This window comes from Biomphalaria glabrata, chromosome 4 (genome assembly GCF_947242115.1).
Source record: "Biomphalaria glabrata chromosome 4, xgBioGlab47.1, whole genome shotgun sequence".
In the NCBI taxonomy this organism is placed as follows: domain Eukaryota; kingdom Metazoa; phylum Mollusca; class Gastropoda; family Planorbidae; genus Biomphalaria; species Biomphalaria glabrata.
In genome coordinates, this window is record NC_074714.1 from 415498 (window position 1) to 434140 (window position 18643).

Here is an 18643-nt window from a genome sequence, read left to right on the forward strand (position 1 = left end):
TCTGAAGGAACATCCGAAACATGTAAAACATTTTACAAACAAACATTTTATTTAGAAAACAAAATATCAAGTGAAATAAAGAAATGGGAAAGGGAATGTGTACGAAGGACCAACATTTTGTTGGTGGTGGGGGTGAGCAGCAGATATATGGCTCCTTTTGTCTCGAAAGGCAATGGATGCGCCCAAGTGAGTCTCTGGTTTTGGCTTAATTATATATGAAACAGATCTTTCCAAATCAAGTCAAAAGTTTAATGAGTGGGAGAAATTACAATGCGCAGGTAAAAAAAAAAATTGTTCCATTGAGCAAAACAGAGAGAGAGAGAGAGAGGGCCATGCACTTTCAATCTAAGAGAGGCTGACGGGCTTTTAAAAAAAAGTGTTAGATTGTTCGTTAAAATGAGGTACGTTTATTATAATTTTAAAAAACACAGAAAAGAAGGGGTATTCTGATCATGATAACATGGAATGGGAACATATCAACATAGTCAGTGTACACTGACATTCATTGCCATACTCATATTACTAATACTAGATCTAGTAATACTAAACTAATGGTACATCTCTTAGAATCTTAGATCTATTCATCTATCATTTATTATGTTACTAAATTAAAGTACTATCAGTATCATCATCAGATTATCATGTATCATATTGTCGGGTAATCTATTTTCTTCTTTTTAAAAAAGTGCCTTACCTTTGCGTATTAAATAATCCAAACTGTTCCAAAAAATCCATGTTATTAAGGTAGGCATAGTCTATAAAGTATAATGGACTATAATGGCTAGAATCGGCTAGATCTAGATCTATATCAACAAAAATCCAATATTTTTGAAGTATCCAAAATACGAAGCACGCTAATTTTTTATTTTTTTTAGAAGCACGCTAATTTATAGGCCTACACACACAAAATTAATTGATTGAAACAGCAAAATGAGCCGCTCTATATTAAGTATCTAGATCTAGATTTAGATCTAGGTACACGTTTGCTTTCACTAAAAGTAGATCTAGGTCAAACTTTTTTCCCCGTGTCTCCAACAAATCACGTGCATTTTAAGTTATAATATTATAATTAGATTCTAGATCTAGAATCTAAATATGGCTCCTCATGTCTCGGAAGACAATGAGTCGGGAGTACAGGTGAGTCACTGGCTTTGATTTCGTTTTGAGATGGGGCAGAATTTTGTGTGACTGATTAAGCCTTATATTCTGGAGTGGCAGAGTTTGACACAGTTCGTGCATGTATAGATCTATATATGTGTAGTGGAGTGGATATCTTATCAGGAAACACCGGCCACCCCGATATCCACGTGACCCTTCCCCCTAAATGGCACCTTGTGTCCGCGCATGACAAGGCAGACCAACATGGTCACTGTTGATTCGACCGGCATCTCCCGTATGTTACTGGACCTACGTCGTCTCCACTCCCTGTTTGTGTCTGGTTCTACACCATGTGTTTATGTATGGCTGCAGGTAATTGCATTTTACTTTTTTATGTTATATTGTAATTTTATTTAGTAGTCTACATAGAATATCGCTACCCCCGGCCCCCGGATTTCGTCCATGTTGTTGGACTATCGTTATTTTTAGAAAACCAGCATGTAAATGTTTCCATTTGTTAGGGTTAGGGGTTAGGGTACCTTTAGACTTAAGTATACCATACGAATTAGATCCCATATAGAATGTTAACTCAATGAGTGCGGAGCGTCTATCCCATAGACGGTATGTCCGCCCTAAACGCACGGAACGTCTATCCCATAATAGACGTTCTTACCCTACCTTTGTTTCGTTGCATTTTTTAATTAAAATTTTTAACTAACAACAGTGGAACTATTTTTACTTTATAAAAGAGTTCTTCATCCTTTGTTTACATAGAAATGAGAAGCTTTCGGCTTTATTTAGACATTTATTTATTACTTTTTTTACAATGTAAAAAAACGTCGCCATGACTACGCTATTCCAAGACACACCCACAATGTTAGACTGAAGAAACTACTGAAGAAACTTTATAATTATTCTAAAATTTATCACAAATAAATAGTAATAATGAAGAATTTGATCTAGATATATAGATTAGATCCAGGTAGGTCTAAATTTAGCGTATTTATATTTTTATATCTATATTATTAGTATTTAGATCTAGATACTAGATCTAAATCTATTATTGTCAGTAGGTCAGGTGTAGTCTGTAGATCGAGATTGACTAGATCTAAGCTTTTATGATACTTTTATCTATAGACTTGGACTCTAGATCTAGTCAATCTAGATATATCTCTAGATCTAAGCCAATCTAAGCTTATGGTAAATAAAAAGAAAGGAAATGGTAGATCTACATCAAATAATCATCCACTGTGGGCATTTTTTCCCCATTTTTTTTTTTTTTTTTTTTAGTATTCTTTATCTGTAAAAATCTACAACATCATGGCTATGCTTGTCCAAGACACACCCACAATGTTTACTACTGAAGAAGCTTTATTGTTTTATTTATACTTCTATGAATTGTAATAATGAAGATCTTGATCAAGATTTAGCATAGGATGAAGCAGACTTGGACATTATTAGCATTTAGACTTAGATCTAGTATTGCCTTGCTTAGGCCTTAGCCTTAGACTATAGGGCTAGGTCCTGAATGTAGATCAAGGTTGACTAGATCTATGCTTTTATCTTTACACCTTTGTAGATTCCTATAGAACTAAGCCTAAGATAAATGATAACAACAGAAATGGCAGATCTAAATCCAATATTCATCCACCATGCTAGGCCTTTTCTTGGTATATTTTCTAGCAATTTTTTTTAGTATTGCTTTTTTTTGGTAAAAATCATCACCATCACAATACTGGTTCAAGTTGCACTCCAAAAGGTTTACTACTAAATAAAAGTAAAGTATAAAACTATTCTAAATCCATAATTTATCACAAAGGAACAGTAATAATGATCTATTAGATGTCTATATCTTAGGTAAAATGAATTAGGATTTTTATTGTCCTTCATCTAGTTAGAGATTTAGGCTTTGATCTCTCGCTAGCCTATGTCTTGCACTGGTCTAGTATTAGAATAAAAGATGTTCTAGGCAAATAAAAAGAAGACAAATCTAGATCTATATCCCATTGATTCAAATGTACATAATATTTGAGTGCATTTGGTTGATAGATTTAGTACTGGTATCTATTGTTATTGGTAGTAATGAAAAGCGCAATAATTTTCACTTTTTTTCAGACTAAAAAAAACAGGTAAAAATAATAATATAATCAATGATTCATCATCTTTTATTGACTGTTTTATCAGATTTCTTTTTGAAAATGCTGTAAATAGTCTAAATGTGCTGTTTCAACAGTAATACAAAGAACAAAATCTAAATTTAGGTCTCAAAAGTTCTAAAGTTGGCATCCATTTTTTTTTCTGAGTGTCATATTATTTAGATTATAATTTGTATCTTATATTTAAATAGAAAGATGTTTACATTTTCACATTCTCCATTCATTTACCTTTACTTTGATACCAAATATGTTACTATAGCATTATTGGTACTTAAACAATAAATTTTTGTTTTAGCCATGTTTGGAACATTTTCTTATTTTTTTTTTAAAAGTAGCATTTTTATGAAAAAAAAACACAGCAGTCAAAGAGTTAAATGTCCATCTTGTTAATCTAATTCTACAACCAGTGTGTAGATACTGGCTTTTATGAACCAGTTGTTCTATTTAATTGTTAATGTCTTTTATTTTTTGTAATGTTTCGGGTGTTCCATATCTCTCTTGTGTTTGTATAAGACGAGATGGTTGGTTTACACTATATGATTTTCTTTTCGTTTTTTGTTAAGATTTAGTATTTAGACTTTGATGTTGTGTCTACAACTTGGTCTAACCATTTACTGCTTATTAATTATTTTTAGTTAATGCTCATTATTGTTATTATGTTTTATGTTTGCCTTTGGCAGGTCTTAAATGTACAATAAACAGTTAGGAATCGTCCTACGAGTTCCTTTCATCATTAGAATTTAGTTGTCTTCTGTGCCAAACCCACCACATATGCATCTGTCCTACGTTAGCTTTCTTCTTCTTTCTCTCGACTGATGCGATGCAGCTTCGTTTCTTTTGCACTCGGCGAAGTTCAAGATAACACAATAATCAATAATAAACCAGGTCATTACCATGTTTTGGCATCTCAAATCTCAATTGATCTAAAATATAGCCTAAATATAGCTATAGCAGATCAAGTTGTTACTCGTTAAATTTGATAGTAGACCTACAATCATAGATCTATCATCATGACACATGCTGCCATGCATGATGTAGATATTTATCCTTGCATGGTTCGTGATGGGGCTAATAAATTACCGTGGTAGGTGGTGAAAAATGCTCTAGATGTCTACAGACATAATTTGATTAATTTTGATGTGCAATTAAAAATGCAGTTGAGATTCTTACCAAAAGATAAGATACATAGATTATAGTGTGTAGATCTACAAATAGTGGTAAAATGAAGTAGCTACCACTTTCTGTTCCCCACCTACCAGACTGTATTTGTTTTGAATAGCTTGAAAAGCAGACTTTAATTTTTGTCTAATTTTGTAATCAAACACTTGAGATAATTGTTCAACTTTAAATTATTTCATGTCAATATGCATTACTTAGGGGGGTGTGGTGACTGAGTGGTTAAGCGCATGGCTTCCAAACCTGAGGTCCTGGGTTTGAATCTCTGTTAAAACTGGTATTTTGAGCTTCATGATTTTTAGGGTGCCCCTACTCTAATGGGCATCTGACTTTAGTTGGGGAAAGTAAAGGCGGTTTGTTGTTGTGCTGGCCACATGACACCCTGCTTGTTAACCATTGGCCAAAGAAACAGATGATCTTAACATCATCTACCCTATGCCTATGCCTATGGTCTGAAAGAGGAACTTTACTTTCTCTTTACTATGCATTACTTACACTTTGAAATTCTCATTTTCTCATATTTCAACTCAATAAATAGTTATTGGATTAAATATTCTGACAGTTGTCACAAAGGGTGGGGACATAGACATTTAATTCATACATCATACTGCTTGTGCGCAACAAAGGACACATAACTAACAATTACAAAGGAATGTAACTCAAATATAACAAGTATTAACAACATTGAGTCCCAATCGTGTTAAAGCATACATGATTTAAACAAATACTTTCATTCATTAATAATTATTTTGTTTGTGTTCAATTTTATGAATACTGTTAACTTTATAGTGTAAAATTAATCATCTTTCTGTTTAAAAAAAATATTATTTACAAACATGATGATGACATCATTAACAGATGAAAATCTTTGTCCTCTGAGCACAACATTTAGTTTAGGAAAAATGAGCTCACAAATATATGTTACAGCTTTCTATTAAATCTAGTTCTTTAGAAACTACATTGGTTTCTCATCAAGTTTAATTGTCCCTGGGTTCAGCTTTTATATAAAAACACTAAATAACTCGGTCAAGATGAACAGTGGACTTTATTACACTTGATAGTGTATATCATATATTTCATTTTCTTTTGTTGTCTGGATGTTTAAGTTGCAACATGTGAAGTTTGTAAAAATAATGAATTCTTATGTTTGTATACCATCAAAAAATTTGACATTGTGACTTTAAGCACCACTGAGATGGAGATATCAATTATTTAATTTGGAAACATTTACTTTTTTTTCCTTAGAAATTTTGTTTTTGATAAAATGTTTTTTAATAAGTTTTAGAATTAATTATCTTGTTTTAACTGTAGGGGATTAAACTGTGAACCTTACCAACATTCATGTGTTTAGAAAATTCATTAAAAAAATAGAGAAAAAGATAAATGCAGCTCTTTTTTCTAATATTCTAATATTTCATTGTTTACACAACCATGAATAAGATGGCAGACCTGCCTACCGTTACGCAAAATGCGTATTCGTTACGCAAAATCTCCCAAAAATGACCGTCAGTACGCAAATACGCATTGAACCCGTCGCGTTACGCTTTTCGTATCCTTTTTCCCCCCTCTCTTGACTAGCTTACGAGCGGTCACGGAGGTCACGCTAAGCCGTTTTGTTTTGTTGGCCGGGGGGGGGGGGGAAGAAAAGGTGGGGGAACACATTGTGTCCAGATCTATACGTTGATTGGTTCTTAAAAGCAATTAGATTAGATAGTCTAGAAATGAAGAACGCGAGAGTGAGGGAGTGGCGGGTTGGTACCGTCAGTTAGCTGATACACCAACGTGACTTTTTTTTTTTTTTGTAAGTTCATTAGTAGAATCCCTGATTCCCGTATTCATTTCTATAGAAAAAAATATCGAAGTGCTATCGATTCAAAACACATTGGGTGACATTGTAGATATCTAGTCTAGATCTAGATCTGGATTCTAGATCTAGAATCTAGATAACTTGTTATACAGGAATAGATCTAGCTAGACATTACGATTGATGATTACGTTATGTCATGAGTCTCTACATTACTCTACAATCTAGATCCAATTTAGTTGCAGTCGCAGTATGATTTAGATTGACTAGATCTAGATCGATAACATCTACTACCATCTAGTCTAGTTCTAGTCTAGATTAAATTCTTAGTCATAGTCATAGTATAGAATAGATCAAGGATGAAGGTAGGCTTACGAAAGTTTGGAGTAGACCTACGTTTGTAGCGGATTCACGGCATCGGTAACACTCTTGAGCCCAGATCTAGAGTAGATTATATTCATTATATAGACATAGATCCAAATCTAATCTAGATATCATCTCTATTGTCGTAATGATTTAGATTGTAGATCTAATCATGACATCTAGATCTAATATTATATATAATATATATATATATATATATATATATATATATATATATATATATATATATATATATATATATATATATATATATATATATATATATATGACAAAATAGTGGTTCGCGTAAGTGTTACGCATTGTGGTGCCAAAATACGCATTTTGACCATCAGCGTTACGCATTTTGACTTTTTTTGGTAGGCAGGTCTGAGATGGATATCATTTGTATTTACTTTAACTAATAGTCACATTTCAGGGTTTTAAGACATGATCTTGAATATTGAAATGCCATTTCCTTTCATTAGACTTATTCTTTTCTACAGATTGTTGAACCAGTCATTCATTGACAGTTGTTTATAGTAAACAAAGGAACAAAATGAAGATACAATGTCCAGATGCATGAATTGGAGATTTAGTAACAAAAGAAAAAGAACCTCATATGCTGAACATAAAACTTAATGGTTTTTATATGCTCTGTAAGTTCTTTATTTACAAAACCTCCATACAATAACGTTGCGTTAATCATTAAAAAAAACATCTCCATAACTCACTAACAAAACATCACTGTAATCTAGTAATAAAATTTTTGCTCTAGCCCAATGAGAAAATAGCATTTTTTTAAATATACATATGTTATAAACTTGACTTTCTTTTCTTAGCTAAATCACTTTTTAACTTGTCTTTCTGTCTGTGCCCCTAAAATTTTGCTATGAAAAAGTGCTACTAACCCATAGCCAATACGTTATGTCTGGTACTTTTCTATTCCTCTAATATTAAATCTGCCGCTGTTGGGAAACAGGTCATGTCCCACAGGACATGCGTGACGCAACTATAGTCATAATATACAAGAACAAAGGGGATCGGAGTGACTGCAACAACTATAGGGGTATCTTTCTCCTCAGTATAGTGGGCAAAATCTTTGCTAGAGTGGCACTATCCAGGCTGCAGGTGATAGCTTCTAGAGTCTACCCAGAGTCTCAGTGTGGATTCAGGAGCGGTAGATCCACTATAGACATGATATCTTCTCTACGACTACTGCAGGAGAAATTCAGAGAGAGAGACAGACCCCTTTACATTGTTTTTGTTGATTTGACTAAAGCTTTTGACATGGTCAGCAGAAGTGGCCTTTTCAAACTCCTGAGGAAAATAGGTTGCCCTCCCAAACTACTGAAGTTAATTGAGTGTTTTCACGAGGAAACTAAATGTACTGTCAAATTCAATGGAGCCCAATCAGCACCTTTTGAGGTTTGCAGTGGTGTCAAGCAGGGATGTGTGCTCGCACCTACTCTGTTTGGCATATTCTTCTCCTGTCTACTGCATTATGCGTACAGCGACATAAACGAAGGTGTGTTTCTCCATACAAGATCCTCTGGAAAACTAATGTATCAAGGCTGCGGGCAAAAACCAAGGTTAGGAAGCTACTCGTCAGGGAACTCCTGTTGATGCAGGATGATGCAGCTATTGTGGCTGATTCTGATATTCAGCTACAGTCCATGGTTGACAAATTATCTGCTGCTTGCCAGAAGTTCGGCTTAAACATCAGTCAAAGCAAGACTAAGATACTTGTCATAAACACAAACACTGCACCTCAAGTAAGCATTAATGGCCAACCACTAGAAATTGTTGATCACTTTTGTTACCTTGGCTCCATCATATCCAACAACACTCTACTGGATAAAGACATAAACAACAGGATAGCCAAGGCAATGGCCACCATGTCATGGTTGCAGAAAAGAGTCTGGGACAACATATTGCTGACTAGCAGTACTAAAGCCCTAGTCTACCGGACCTGTGTGTTGAGCACCTTGCTGTACGGAAGTGAAACATGGTCAACCTACTCATGACAGGAAAAAAAGCTGAATGTCTTCCACCTCCGATGCCTAAGGCGGATCTTTAAAATAAGGTGGCAAGATAAGATAACCAATGAGGAAGTGCTACCTAGAGCAGGATGCCAGGACATCCGCTCTGTTATCAGCAGCAGACGCCTTGGCTGGCTTGGCCACGTTCGTAGAATGCCAGTAGGTCGACTTCCACAGGACATCCTGTATGGCGATCTAATAGAAGGCAGGAGAGCCGCTGGTCGCCCACTTTTACGTTATACGGATGTATGCAAACGTGACATGAAGCTCTTCAAAATCGACACTGGGAAGAGGTGGCACTGGACAGATCCACATGGAGAGAGAGCATAAAGAAAGGGTCACAGATTGCAGATGTCATACACAACAGAAGCAGAAAGAAGGGTGAAAATGCAATGGCGCCTGGTGATTATATATGCCCAACCTGCGATCGCAGCTGTGTATCAAGGATTGGCCTCTTTAGTCACACAAGAAGTTGCAAAGGGAAAAGATCGTCTCTCGAGACGTAAAATGCCACAGACAATATTAAATTTAGTAGTTATCAATATCACTAATACAGTCGACATGATTGATTCAGTCAACAACCAGATCAAGAGTCCAGAGCACAAACATCAAAGTGGAAAGGAAAAACTAATAAAACATCAAAAGTTGTGTATACAAGAAAGCTACTGTAATAAAGAAATCAAAATGAACACTTGCTGGTATTAGCAAAGCTCAAGACAATTAAAAAATGCCCATGATATATTATAGTTCAAGCAGAATAAAAAATTATTTTCAATTAAAAAAAAACAACATTTGGGCATTCCTTCATTATTATTACATCCTACCCCAAATCTCCTTTAGGATGGCAGGGTATGAAACTCTGGACAATCATGGTAACATTTCACCCATCATTTTTTAACTCTTTTTGTTAATTTATTTTGTAATTCAGTATTTGATGATTTAATATATTTTATCTCAAAAATGTATGTATTGATTACAAATGTTCCTAATTTGAATCTTATTGTATCACCAGCAAAACATCAAATCTTGCAAAACCAGAGTCCTATCAATGGTCTTTTTCCTTCTATTGGATCTGACAAGAATACAAATAGAATAGCTCATGTTCAGGATTCTATTTACTGTGCAGTTGCTGTTTGGTCACTGGCTCAAGTTTATAAGTATTTCAGCTTTATCATTTCATGTTTGGTATTTTTAGCTGCTGCCTTTTTTTTTTCAAAGTCTGCCACTTTTATATTAATAGAAACTCACCTAGCACTAGTAGGGATAGAGATTTCTAAATTGAAAACCTCAAGTGGCATTAACTCCATTTGTTAGCGTTTCATAAGGAAAGATTTATGTGTCAAAAAAATTAATAGGTATTGAAGCATTTGGGATACATGTGGTATAGGGTTAAAACAGTTTATAATTATGTTTCTTTTTTTTTCCAATATCAGGGTTGTATATTTCTTTTTTGACTTGAAGTGTGTATAATTCCTAATTCTAAACTGGTTTTAGTTAGTTATTATCCTCTGGTATCTACTTTTGGTCAAAGTGTCTTCCAAGTAAAGATACTGCAATGGTTACAAATAAATTGGTTCTCAAACACCAAACAAAAATCTACCCAGAAATAAGTTTCTTTATTAAACTATGAAACATAATTTCATTTCAGTCAGATTTTCATCAGAATAGATAGCAATCCTTTGTTAGTCAATGTCTCACTGTAAGTCAGATGCCAGGAGTGTTTAGTTGTTTATGATAATAAATATTTCAGCTAACAAAATAACTTGGAAAAAATTAAACCTTAAGATTGTGTTACAAAGATTTATTTTAAAGGTTAGGGTCCATTTTTTGGTCATAATTAATATTTAATTGGTGCATGTTGACTTGAAAATTAGTACAGTTTTGATGACTAATTGAAAATTAGTATCTTTGTATGCACATAATTAATTACTTGATTATTTCTATCCAGAAAGATTGATGATGACCAGGGCAGTATCATTAGTTGGGCCAAGCTGATGATAGGTATGTTGCAATGTTGGATATTCAAGTTGGCCTCCTTCAGTCTTAGAGCGACTATGGTTCATCTCAAACACTTTTCCATGTGCAATGTTGGATATGACAGGCAGATAAAGTGAGTAGTTTGTTTACAACCAAGCATAGAATATCATTGCATATCAATATTAAAATCATATTGTTTTGGTCAGTGCATAAAATAACTAGGTTTGGATTACTCCTGGGTCCCAGGGTCTGCACGTAAATTACTTAACAATATGCTTTCTTAGTTTGGAAATCCAAGACATGTGCAGCTCTAAAAAAATATTTATTGGTGGTATAAAATTTCTCTACAAATCAATAGTTGGCTCTTGGGGGAGTTACCACCTTCTACCAAGCGCGTCCCCAGGTTGCAGATTGGGGAAAGACCCTTAGATATAAGGGTTAGCTGTGAATAGCAAATAAACAGCCATGGACCAACTGGTTTGCAGTCATGGAGGATGAGATGAAGTATTCCAGTGGTTAGAATATTTACTAAAAACATCTCAGAAATCCAGGGAAATGATTGCAAAAAGCGAGTATAGGGTGCTCTAACTCTAAACCCGGGTAGATGAAACTTGTTAGCTAGGGATAGCAGTTCATCTAGGAGAGAAAACTGCCTTGCAGATGATCTTGGATGATCAAAGGCTATGGGAGCACACCCAGAAAGAAAAGCAGGCTGAAGTCGGAGTCAATGGGCCTCCTGGCGCATAACACATTGACACTATCCTCATCTATGTTGGAGTTCAGTAACCATTCTAATAGATGTGGTGTCCTGCCTGTGGAATCCCGCCACGCAGGTAGAGGGCCCGGCTCTCCGCCTTGAAGGAGCCCACACAAGCGAGCTGGTGGTTCTTCTGTCTCTGCCTGTGGAGCCAGGAGCAGGGACAAGAAAGTAAAAACTTCTGGCCAACACTCCAAGACCAAAAGTCTAAAAATCTTACAAAGGAACGCAGAGGGCATCCAAAAGAAAAAAGAAGCTCTAAAAATATTTCTGCATGAGAAAGAAATTGATGTAGCTTGCATCCAAGAAACTCATTTGAACAGTAATCTTCGTTTCTCCATTAGAGGCTACACCTGCATCAGACAAGATAGAGAAATCAGACCCAAAGGAGGAAACCTAACCCTCATTAAAAATGACATCCCTACCACAGACATAACTATGCCCAACTCCTCAGAATCAGAAATAATGGGAACTAAGCTAATTCTCCCAGATGGAAATATTAATCTATTTAACTGCTACTTCCCACCAGACAAGGAAATAGAGATTGACCACATACAAATACCTGACCAAGAAGACTGTCTAATCTTAGGAGATATGAATAGTCACTCTCAGAGCTGGGGATACCCAGACCTAAATGCCAGGGGAGAAGAAATTGAAGAATGGCAAGCAGAGAACAGACTTATCTTGCTTAATAAACCTGAGGATAAACCAACCTTTTTCTCAAGAGCCTGGCTAACATCAACCACTCCAGATCTAGCCTTTGCAACTGACAACTTATCCAAAAAGTGCACCAGAGAAGTTGCAGACCAGCTAGCCACCAGTGACCACAGACCCATATTGATCAGTATCGATACCTCCTTCAAAATATCAGAAAACTCCACCATCCCCAGATGGAACTACAAAAAAGCCAACTGGCACCTATTCTCAAAGCTCACAGACCTATACACAACTTCAATAAACTGCAAATCAAATCAGGTTAATAAGTCATTCTCAGCTTTCTCCAAAGCAATCCTCCTAGCAGCTAAGGAATCAATTCCTAGAGGAGCAAGAAAAGATTATATCCCCAACTGGTCTGATCACCTTCAACAACTCCACAATGCCACTATTGAAGCCAGAAACACAGTAGAAAATAACCCTTGTATAGAAAATAACATAAATCTAAAAGCAGCTAACGCAGTTTTCAGGAAAAATTACCTTTCCGCCATGAGGAAAAGTTGGCATGAAAAAACAGAACAACTAAACGTAGATAGAGACGGCCACAAACTCTGGCGTATAGCCAAATGTCTCAACCAGGAAGAAAACAGAACAACTCCTATAGTAATAGAAAAGGACAACAAACCCCTGAAAGGCCAAGAAGCAGCAAATGAATTCATTAAGTTTTTCCAAAGCGTAGGACAAATACAAATTAATGAAAGTAGAAATAAAGATGTAAACTCAGAAATACAAGATAAAATTAAAGAAAACAATCCAGCTTACTCCTTGGGAATGACCACTAATCTTAAAATGAAGGAACTAGATGAATCCCTAAAAGTCCTCAAACCAAAACAAGCCCCGGGCCCAGACAAAATATCTAATGACATGCTTCTTCACTTGGGTCCTCAAGCCAAAAGAAAACTGCTACAAATATTCAATGCTAGCTGGAAATCTGGCAGAATTCCAAACATCTGGAAAAAAGCCATTATGATCCCTATACTAAAGCACGGCAAACCAAGAAATAAACTGGATAGCTACTGTCACATCAGCCTCACTAGCTGTACTTGCAAACTGATGGAAAGAGTGATAAATAGAAGGCTGACATGGATCCTTGAGTCAAATAACCTACTCACTGAAGCCCAGGCTGGCTTTAGAAAAGGCAGATCAACAGAAGATCAAATTGCCTTCATCACACAAGAAATAGAAGACGGCTTTCAAGAAAAGAAACCAACAACAATTGTGTGGGTTGACTTAGAAAAAGCATTTGACAAAGTCTGGGAACAAGGTCTCTTGCTCAAGCTAATCCAGCATCACATATCCCACAGAATGTACAACTGGATAAAGGAATATCTAAATAATAGAAAAGCCTTAGTTTGCATGCAAGGACAAAGAAGCCACACAGTGGGTATAAAAAATGGCGTCCCCCAAGGAGGAGTCCTATCCCCAACACTGTTCCTAATATTCATAAACGATCTAAATCAAAACCTACCAAGAAAAGTTAAAAGCAGCATGTATGCAGATGACCTTGCCTTAATTAGCACAGAAGAATATGTAGGAACATCAAAATTTCGATTACAGGATGCTCTCGATATACTCAATAATTGGTCCAAAGACTGGGGCATGTCCATTAACACAAAAAAGACAACATATACCATATTCTCACTGTCAACAAAACAACAAACAATAATATTAACATTAGATAAGGAAGCTTTAGAAAAAAATGACAGCCCTACATATCTTGGAGTCACCTATGACCTGAGACTAACCTGGAAAAACCAAATAGATAAAACACAGAGTAAAGGTATCCAGAGACTATCCCTCTTGAAAAAAATAGCTGGCACAGATTGGGGAGCTAATCACAACATCCTGAAAAAGACCTATACCAGTTATGTAAGACCTGTACTAGAATATGGTGCCTCAGCATGGGGCTCAGCAGCCCAAACCAACCTAAGAAAAATAGACAAGGTTCAAAATATTGGTTTAAGGATTATGACAGGAGCAATCAAAACAACACCCATAAGAGCTATGGAGGAAACCGCTGCCCTGATCTCTCTGGATGAAAGAAGAGATAAAAATCCTTTCCCAATTCACTAAATTGGAAACCTTGGAAAGGCACCCACTCAGAACAAAAATCCACAAAACTGGCACAAAAAAACGTCTCAAAAGGACCAATTTCTTACAGGAATCTCTAAACCTAAAAAAGAAACACCAACTTGAAAAAATAACTCTGGAATCCTCGATACACTATAACGAATCTCTACCCTGGGACGAAAGCCCTCTTCCTACTATAAGGGACCATATTGAAAATATAAAAAGAAAATCTGATTACAGACCAACAGAGCTCAAGGAAATAGTGAACTTTTTTCTACATACCAATTACCCTAGCAATCAGTGGATCAGAGTTTACACAGATGGCTCATCCCATAAAGCCACCACAAATGGAGGAGCTGGAATACTTATCGAATGGCCAGATGGAGGAAAACTAGAAAAATCCATTGCAACTGGAGAGCTCTCTGACAGTCACAGAGCAGAAAGGGAAGCACTAGCACTAGCTGCTACCATGCTAGCAAATCATCCAAGTTCCCCTCACAGTCATATTGTCTTGCTAACTGATGCAAAAACAACCTTCCAAAGCTTGCAAAACTCTTCTTATTCCTCTTATATTAAACACCTTAGAACAGCACTTACAAAGCTCAACAACAACAGCAAAAAAACTGTTATTCAATGGATACCAGCCCAACTAGAAGGAAATGAGAAGGTTGACACACTCGCCAAGAGTGGGAGAACTAACTCTCAAATAAACTCTGCACTCTATCCAGAAGAAATGAAGAAATTAATTGTAAACAAAATAAATGAGAAATGGACGATCTCTCATCCAAATCACAAGAAAGATGACGCTTACTATAAGCTATCCCGACAAGACCAACGTCTAATCTTTTGACTCAGGACCGGACACAACAGAATGCGACAACACATGCACCAGAAGCTCAAAATTGGAACCAGTGAAATCTGCCCATGTGGAGTATCACCAGAGAATGCCGACCACGTCCTCCAAAACTGCTCTCTTTACCAAGAGGCCCGTATAAGACATTGGCCCCAAATCAGCCCAATAGAAAGAAAACTATATGGAGAGCTCCCTGATTTGGAAACCACTGCGCAGTTCATCTCATGTATTGGTCTAGTCATATGAACACTCCAACATAACAATGAGAACGATGAAGAAGAAGAAGAAGAAGTAGTTGGCTGCATTATTAAGTTATCTTTCATTAGATATTTCTCAATCAAATAGCATTATTAACTTATGTGTCTTTAAATAAAAAGCACATTCATCATTGTTCTCAATTAAATGTCAAGTACAAAGTTTCTCCATGGTAACAAAAAGCATATAATGTTTTCTAGTAGACTTCAAATTTAAAATGTTTCCAGTTGACATGAAATAGAAAATCGTACAAACATAACCTTAACTATTTGACAATAATGAAGATAATAAATTGAATGAATAATTTTGTCTGAATATTTTAGTGTGTTAAGTAAATATCAAATTTAAACTAGATTTGAGTACAAATGTTTTTTCTTTTTCAAAGGTAGAAAAGTTCAAATCCAATTAAGTCCAGCATATGCCCTGCACTCTACATTGGATCTTGTCACTGGTTACCCAGCATACAGAGGCAAAGAATAAGAACATTTGCAAGTAAGTTGTTTCTTGGTCATCAGGAATCTGTAGCCAAAGACACAGCCATGTAGAAAGATAAAACTATTAGTAACCTAATGTAAAAAGCAAAAGTTACATGGATAGTGCATGAGTGCTTGGACATTGATTCTAATCTAAAAATGAATAATCCTAAAACGAGTCAGTAAATTAGTTATGTTACGAGCAGATGAGACTTTTAATCTTGATTAACAAACAATAATATGTCAATTAAATTACTCCATTTTTCGGTTTCTTCTCTTCCTATTTCAACACAAATTTGCACCTTTCCACATTCACACTATGCTGCACACATAACAAATTACCTTACAAGTGAACAATTCAGCAATATACAGAGCATATAGGATAAATGCCTGATGGAGGATGTCTTACATCCCTGAGTAGATAATAGATCATGTGCCACCAAGCAGACATAAGACCTGTTTGATCAAAATGGATTTTTTTTGTATGCCATTTGTCAGGAGTTTTAAAAAAACACCACCACAATGTTTTTCCAATTTAATAAGAACAAAAATAGAAATGCTATTTAACCTATATTTCAGATAATAAATGAACACCTTTGATTTGGATTCCTCAACTCAAGGAAACATACCAATACTAGAACAGTCTTAAAAAAACAGCAGTGAGGCCAACAACTAGGTCAGTGAAACACTAGGTTTAGAGACTTCAGGATCAAAAGACATTTAGCATTGCAACAAAAGTACATAAACTAAACAGTAGATTAACAATTAAAAAACAAAACTTGATAGAATGCTCAGAGAGACAAAAAAATGATTTCTAGTTCTTTAAATTCTCAATTAATCTTTTTCAATCATGAAATGAGTCTGCCAAAGTTAGCCAATTTCATAATACAATTATGCTAACTGTACACCTGCTTTGGACTGATGGCTCTGGGTTTAAAATCTGTCTGCCACAATCCTCTCCCATCCTCCATGAGGTTTGGGATGAGAGGAAATAGTCTTCAATTTTCTTAAGTCATTAAGTGACTAATTAACATGAGCAATTCAATATCATTTTTAAAAAGTCTGCTGGTGTGTTTGACTGATGCAAACATTTATATACTTTAAGTGTCATTAACATGATCAGTGCTTCCCTCTAACAATCTCTATTTATAACGTTTTTGAAGTAAGGTCTGTATAGTATAAGATAAGAAGATAAGATATAAAAAAGAAAAGCTTATAGCTTTAAATGTTAAAATTATCAACCAAAATCTTAAATCTACAACAAAAAAAAATAATAAGTTTAGTGTTTTACAGTGTAAGAATAATACAAAACAAATCTTTAGCTTGTGATTAATTTGTGAAAGATTGTCCCATACTAAAGAACTGTGAAATGAAATTAGCATTGCTCTTCTATAATATTAGTGCAACTCTGAAAGACACTTCAGAGAGTCTAGTTGACTAGATTAAAACTGTTGTGAGAGACAACATGACCTTTCTTTTCACTGGGAAAGATCATGACAGATGGAAAACCTTTTCATAGTTATTTCAGGTTGACAAGGGGTGGGAATCTACTGGAATGGTTGAACAATAACAATATCACGCTAACCCCCACTCTATACTTATGCAGTCATTAGTCAAATCATTGTTTTATGAATGTAGAGCCTTGACACTTTAAGCTGATTCACAAATATGGATGTAAGTCTCAAGATTATTTTTTTGTTTACATATCTAAATATTTCATACACTATGCATGACACAGATTTAGAAAATAAATATAATTAGCTTTAGGAACTAAAGATCACTAAAAACAGCAGAAGACTGATACAAATGGCCCCCGGTCATTTCATTCACAGTCACTTCATCGCAGTCAATTCATCTTCGGTCACTTCATCCCCTGTTCATTTCATCCCCTGGTTATTTCATCCGCTAGTCATTTCATCCTCTTATCCACCAAATAATAATTGTAAAAAGTTTGAAATTAACAGTATTTCATTTTATTTCATTTACAAGACAAAAAGTGTGACACATTAAATAAGAACAGAATATAATGTCATTAAAAATATACAAATTTAACATTTATAGATATAGAGCTAATGTAAAGATTATTTTGCATGTTAATTGAAATCATTTATAGATAAAGAGCTAACGTTTATAGAGCTAAATTGTTTTTGCATGTTAATTGAAAGATAAGATAGGCTATTGAAAGTTGGTACAGAAAACAATCCATTGATTCGTATTGCTGTACATTGTTGATGGTCTATTTTGTTGATGAGTATATATATGTTAATGGTGCATGCGAGTCCATATGACACAACAACAGAATGAATCAAGAATATACTTAATAACGCAGGCTGATAACTTCAACAATTTAATGAACAATAAAAAGGGCACAGTCCTCTGTCGTCGCTAGCCTAGCGTCGTCCTCCTAGGCGTCTTGTCCGTTTTCTTCTTGTTCGTCATCCTACTCTGTTCTTACTCATCACATTACTTAGGAAAAACCTGATTCACATCAACTTCTACGCATCTTGTGTCATTACATATTTCCTCCCCCCTTTATCAAAAAAAAAATTTTGTCAATTTTTTTTTTCAGTCTAAAACACTATCCCTACTGTCATGTCTGTACAATATACATGGCCAAAATTTTGGGGAAAGACAAAACAAACATATATCTTGATCTTGATGGACATCATCATGTTTCCCATCTTCATCAGTTCCTGGTGTCCATGTTCCTATGTCACAAAGTTCACACTGTAGTTGAATGTTGACACCAAGAAAACAATATGTACAGTTCCAATACAGTTATTAGTAAGAAAGCATCTGGTATACGGTGTTCTAATCATCACTCATGTCATTGACGATAAAATAGTATAGTCCAGTGTAATAGTTTCACCAACCAATAGTACTAAGTCCATCAAGACATGTATACAGT

General features: G+C 35.3%; 1 protein-coding gene across 2 annotated transcripts; it reads left to right on the top strand.

Annotated features, from left to right (window-relative positions):
• Positions 1-1142: 1142 nt before the first annotated feature.
• LOC129925830 (probable phosphorylase b kinase regulatory subunit beta) lies at positions 1143-17546 on the top strand. 2 transcript variants are annotated; one of them, XR_008777521.1, is made up of 7 exons: positions 1143-1470; positions 7101-7253; positions 9649-9793; positions 10585-10746; positions 15648-15754; positions 16315-16411; positions 17255-17546. XR_008777521.1 is itself a non-coding variant. In XM_056026798.1 (7 exons), the coding sequence occupies exons 2-6, from the start codon at positions 7217-7219 to the stop codon at positions 15649-15651; spliced, it is 399 nt and encodes a 132-aa protein (XP_055882773.1). In that variant the 5' UTR covers positions 1143-1470; positions 7101-7216; the 3' UTR covers positions 15652-15754; positions 16315-16530. The 2 variants fall into 2 exon arrangements, 1 of the variants encoding a protein (XP_055882773.1); XM_056026798.1 differs by lacking the exon at positions 17255-17546 and adding an exon at positions 10285-10335 and having other exon boundaries at positions 16315-16530.
• Positions 17547-18643: the final 1097 nt, after the last annotated feature.

What these genes read in the sequence shown, in the direction of transcription:
- LOC129925830 (XM_056026798.1), top strand. Translation starts at nt 7,217, where the DNA reads ATGCTGAACATAAAACTTAATGGTTTTTATATGCTCT. An exon ending in TAATGGTTTTTATATGCTCT is followed by an intron (nt 7,254 to 9,648) that starts GTAAGTTCTTTA and finishes TTGTATCACCAG; the next exon opens with CAAAACATCAAATCTTGCAA. An exon ending in TTGTTAGTCAATGTCTCACT is followed by an intron (nt 10,336 to 10,584) that starts GTAAGTCAGATG and finishes ATTTCTATCCAG; the next exon opens with AAAGATTGATGATGACCAGG.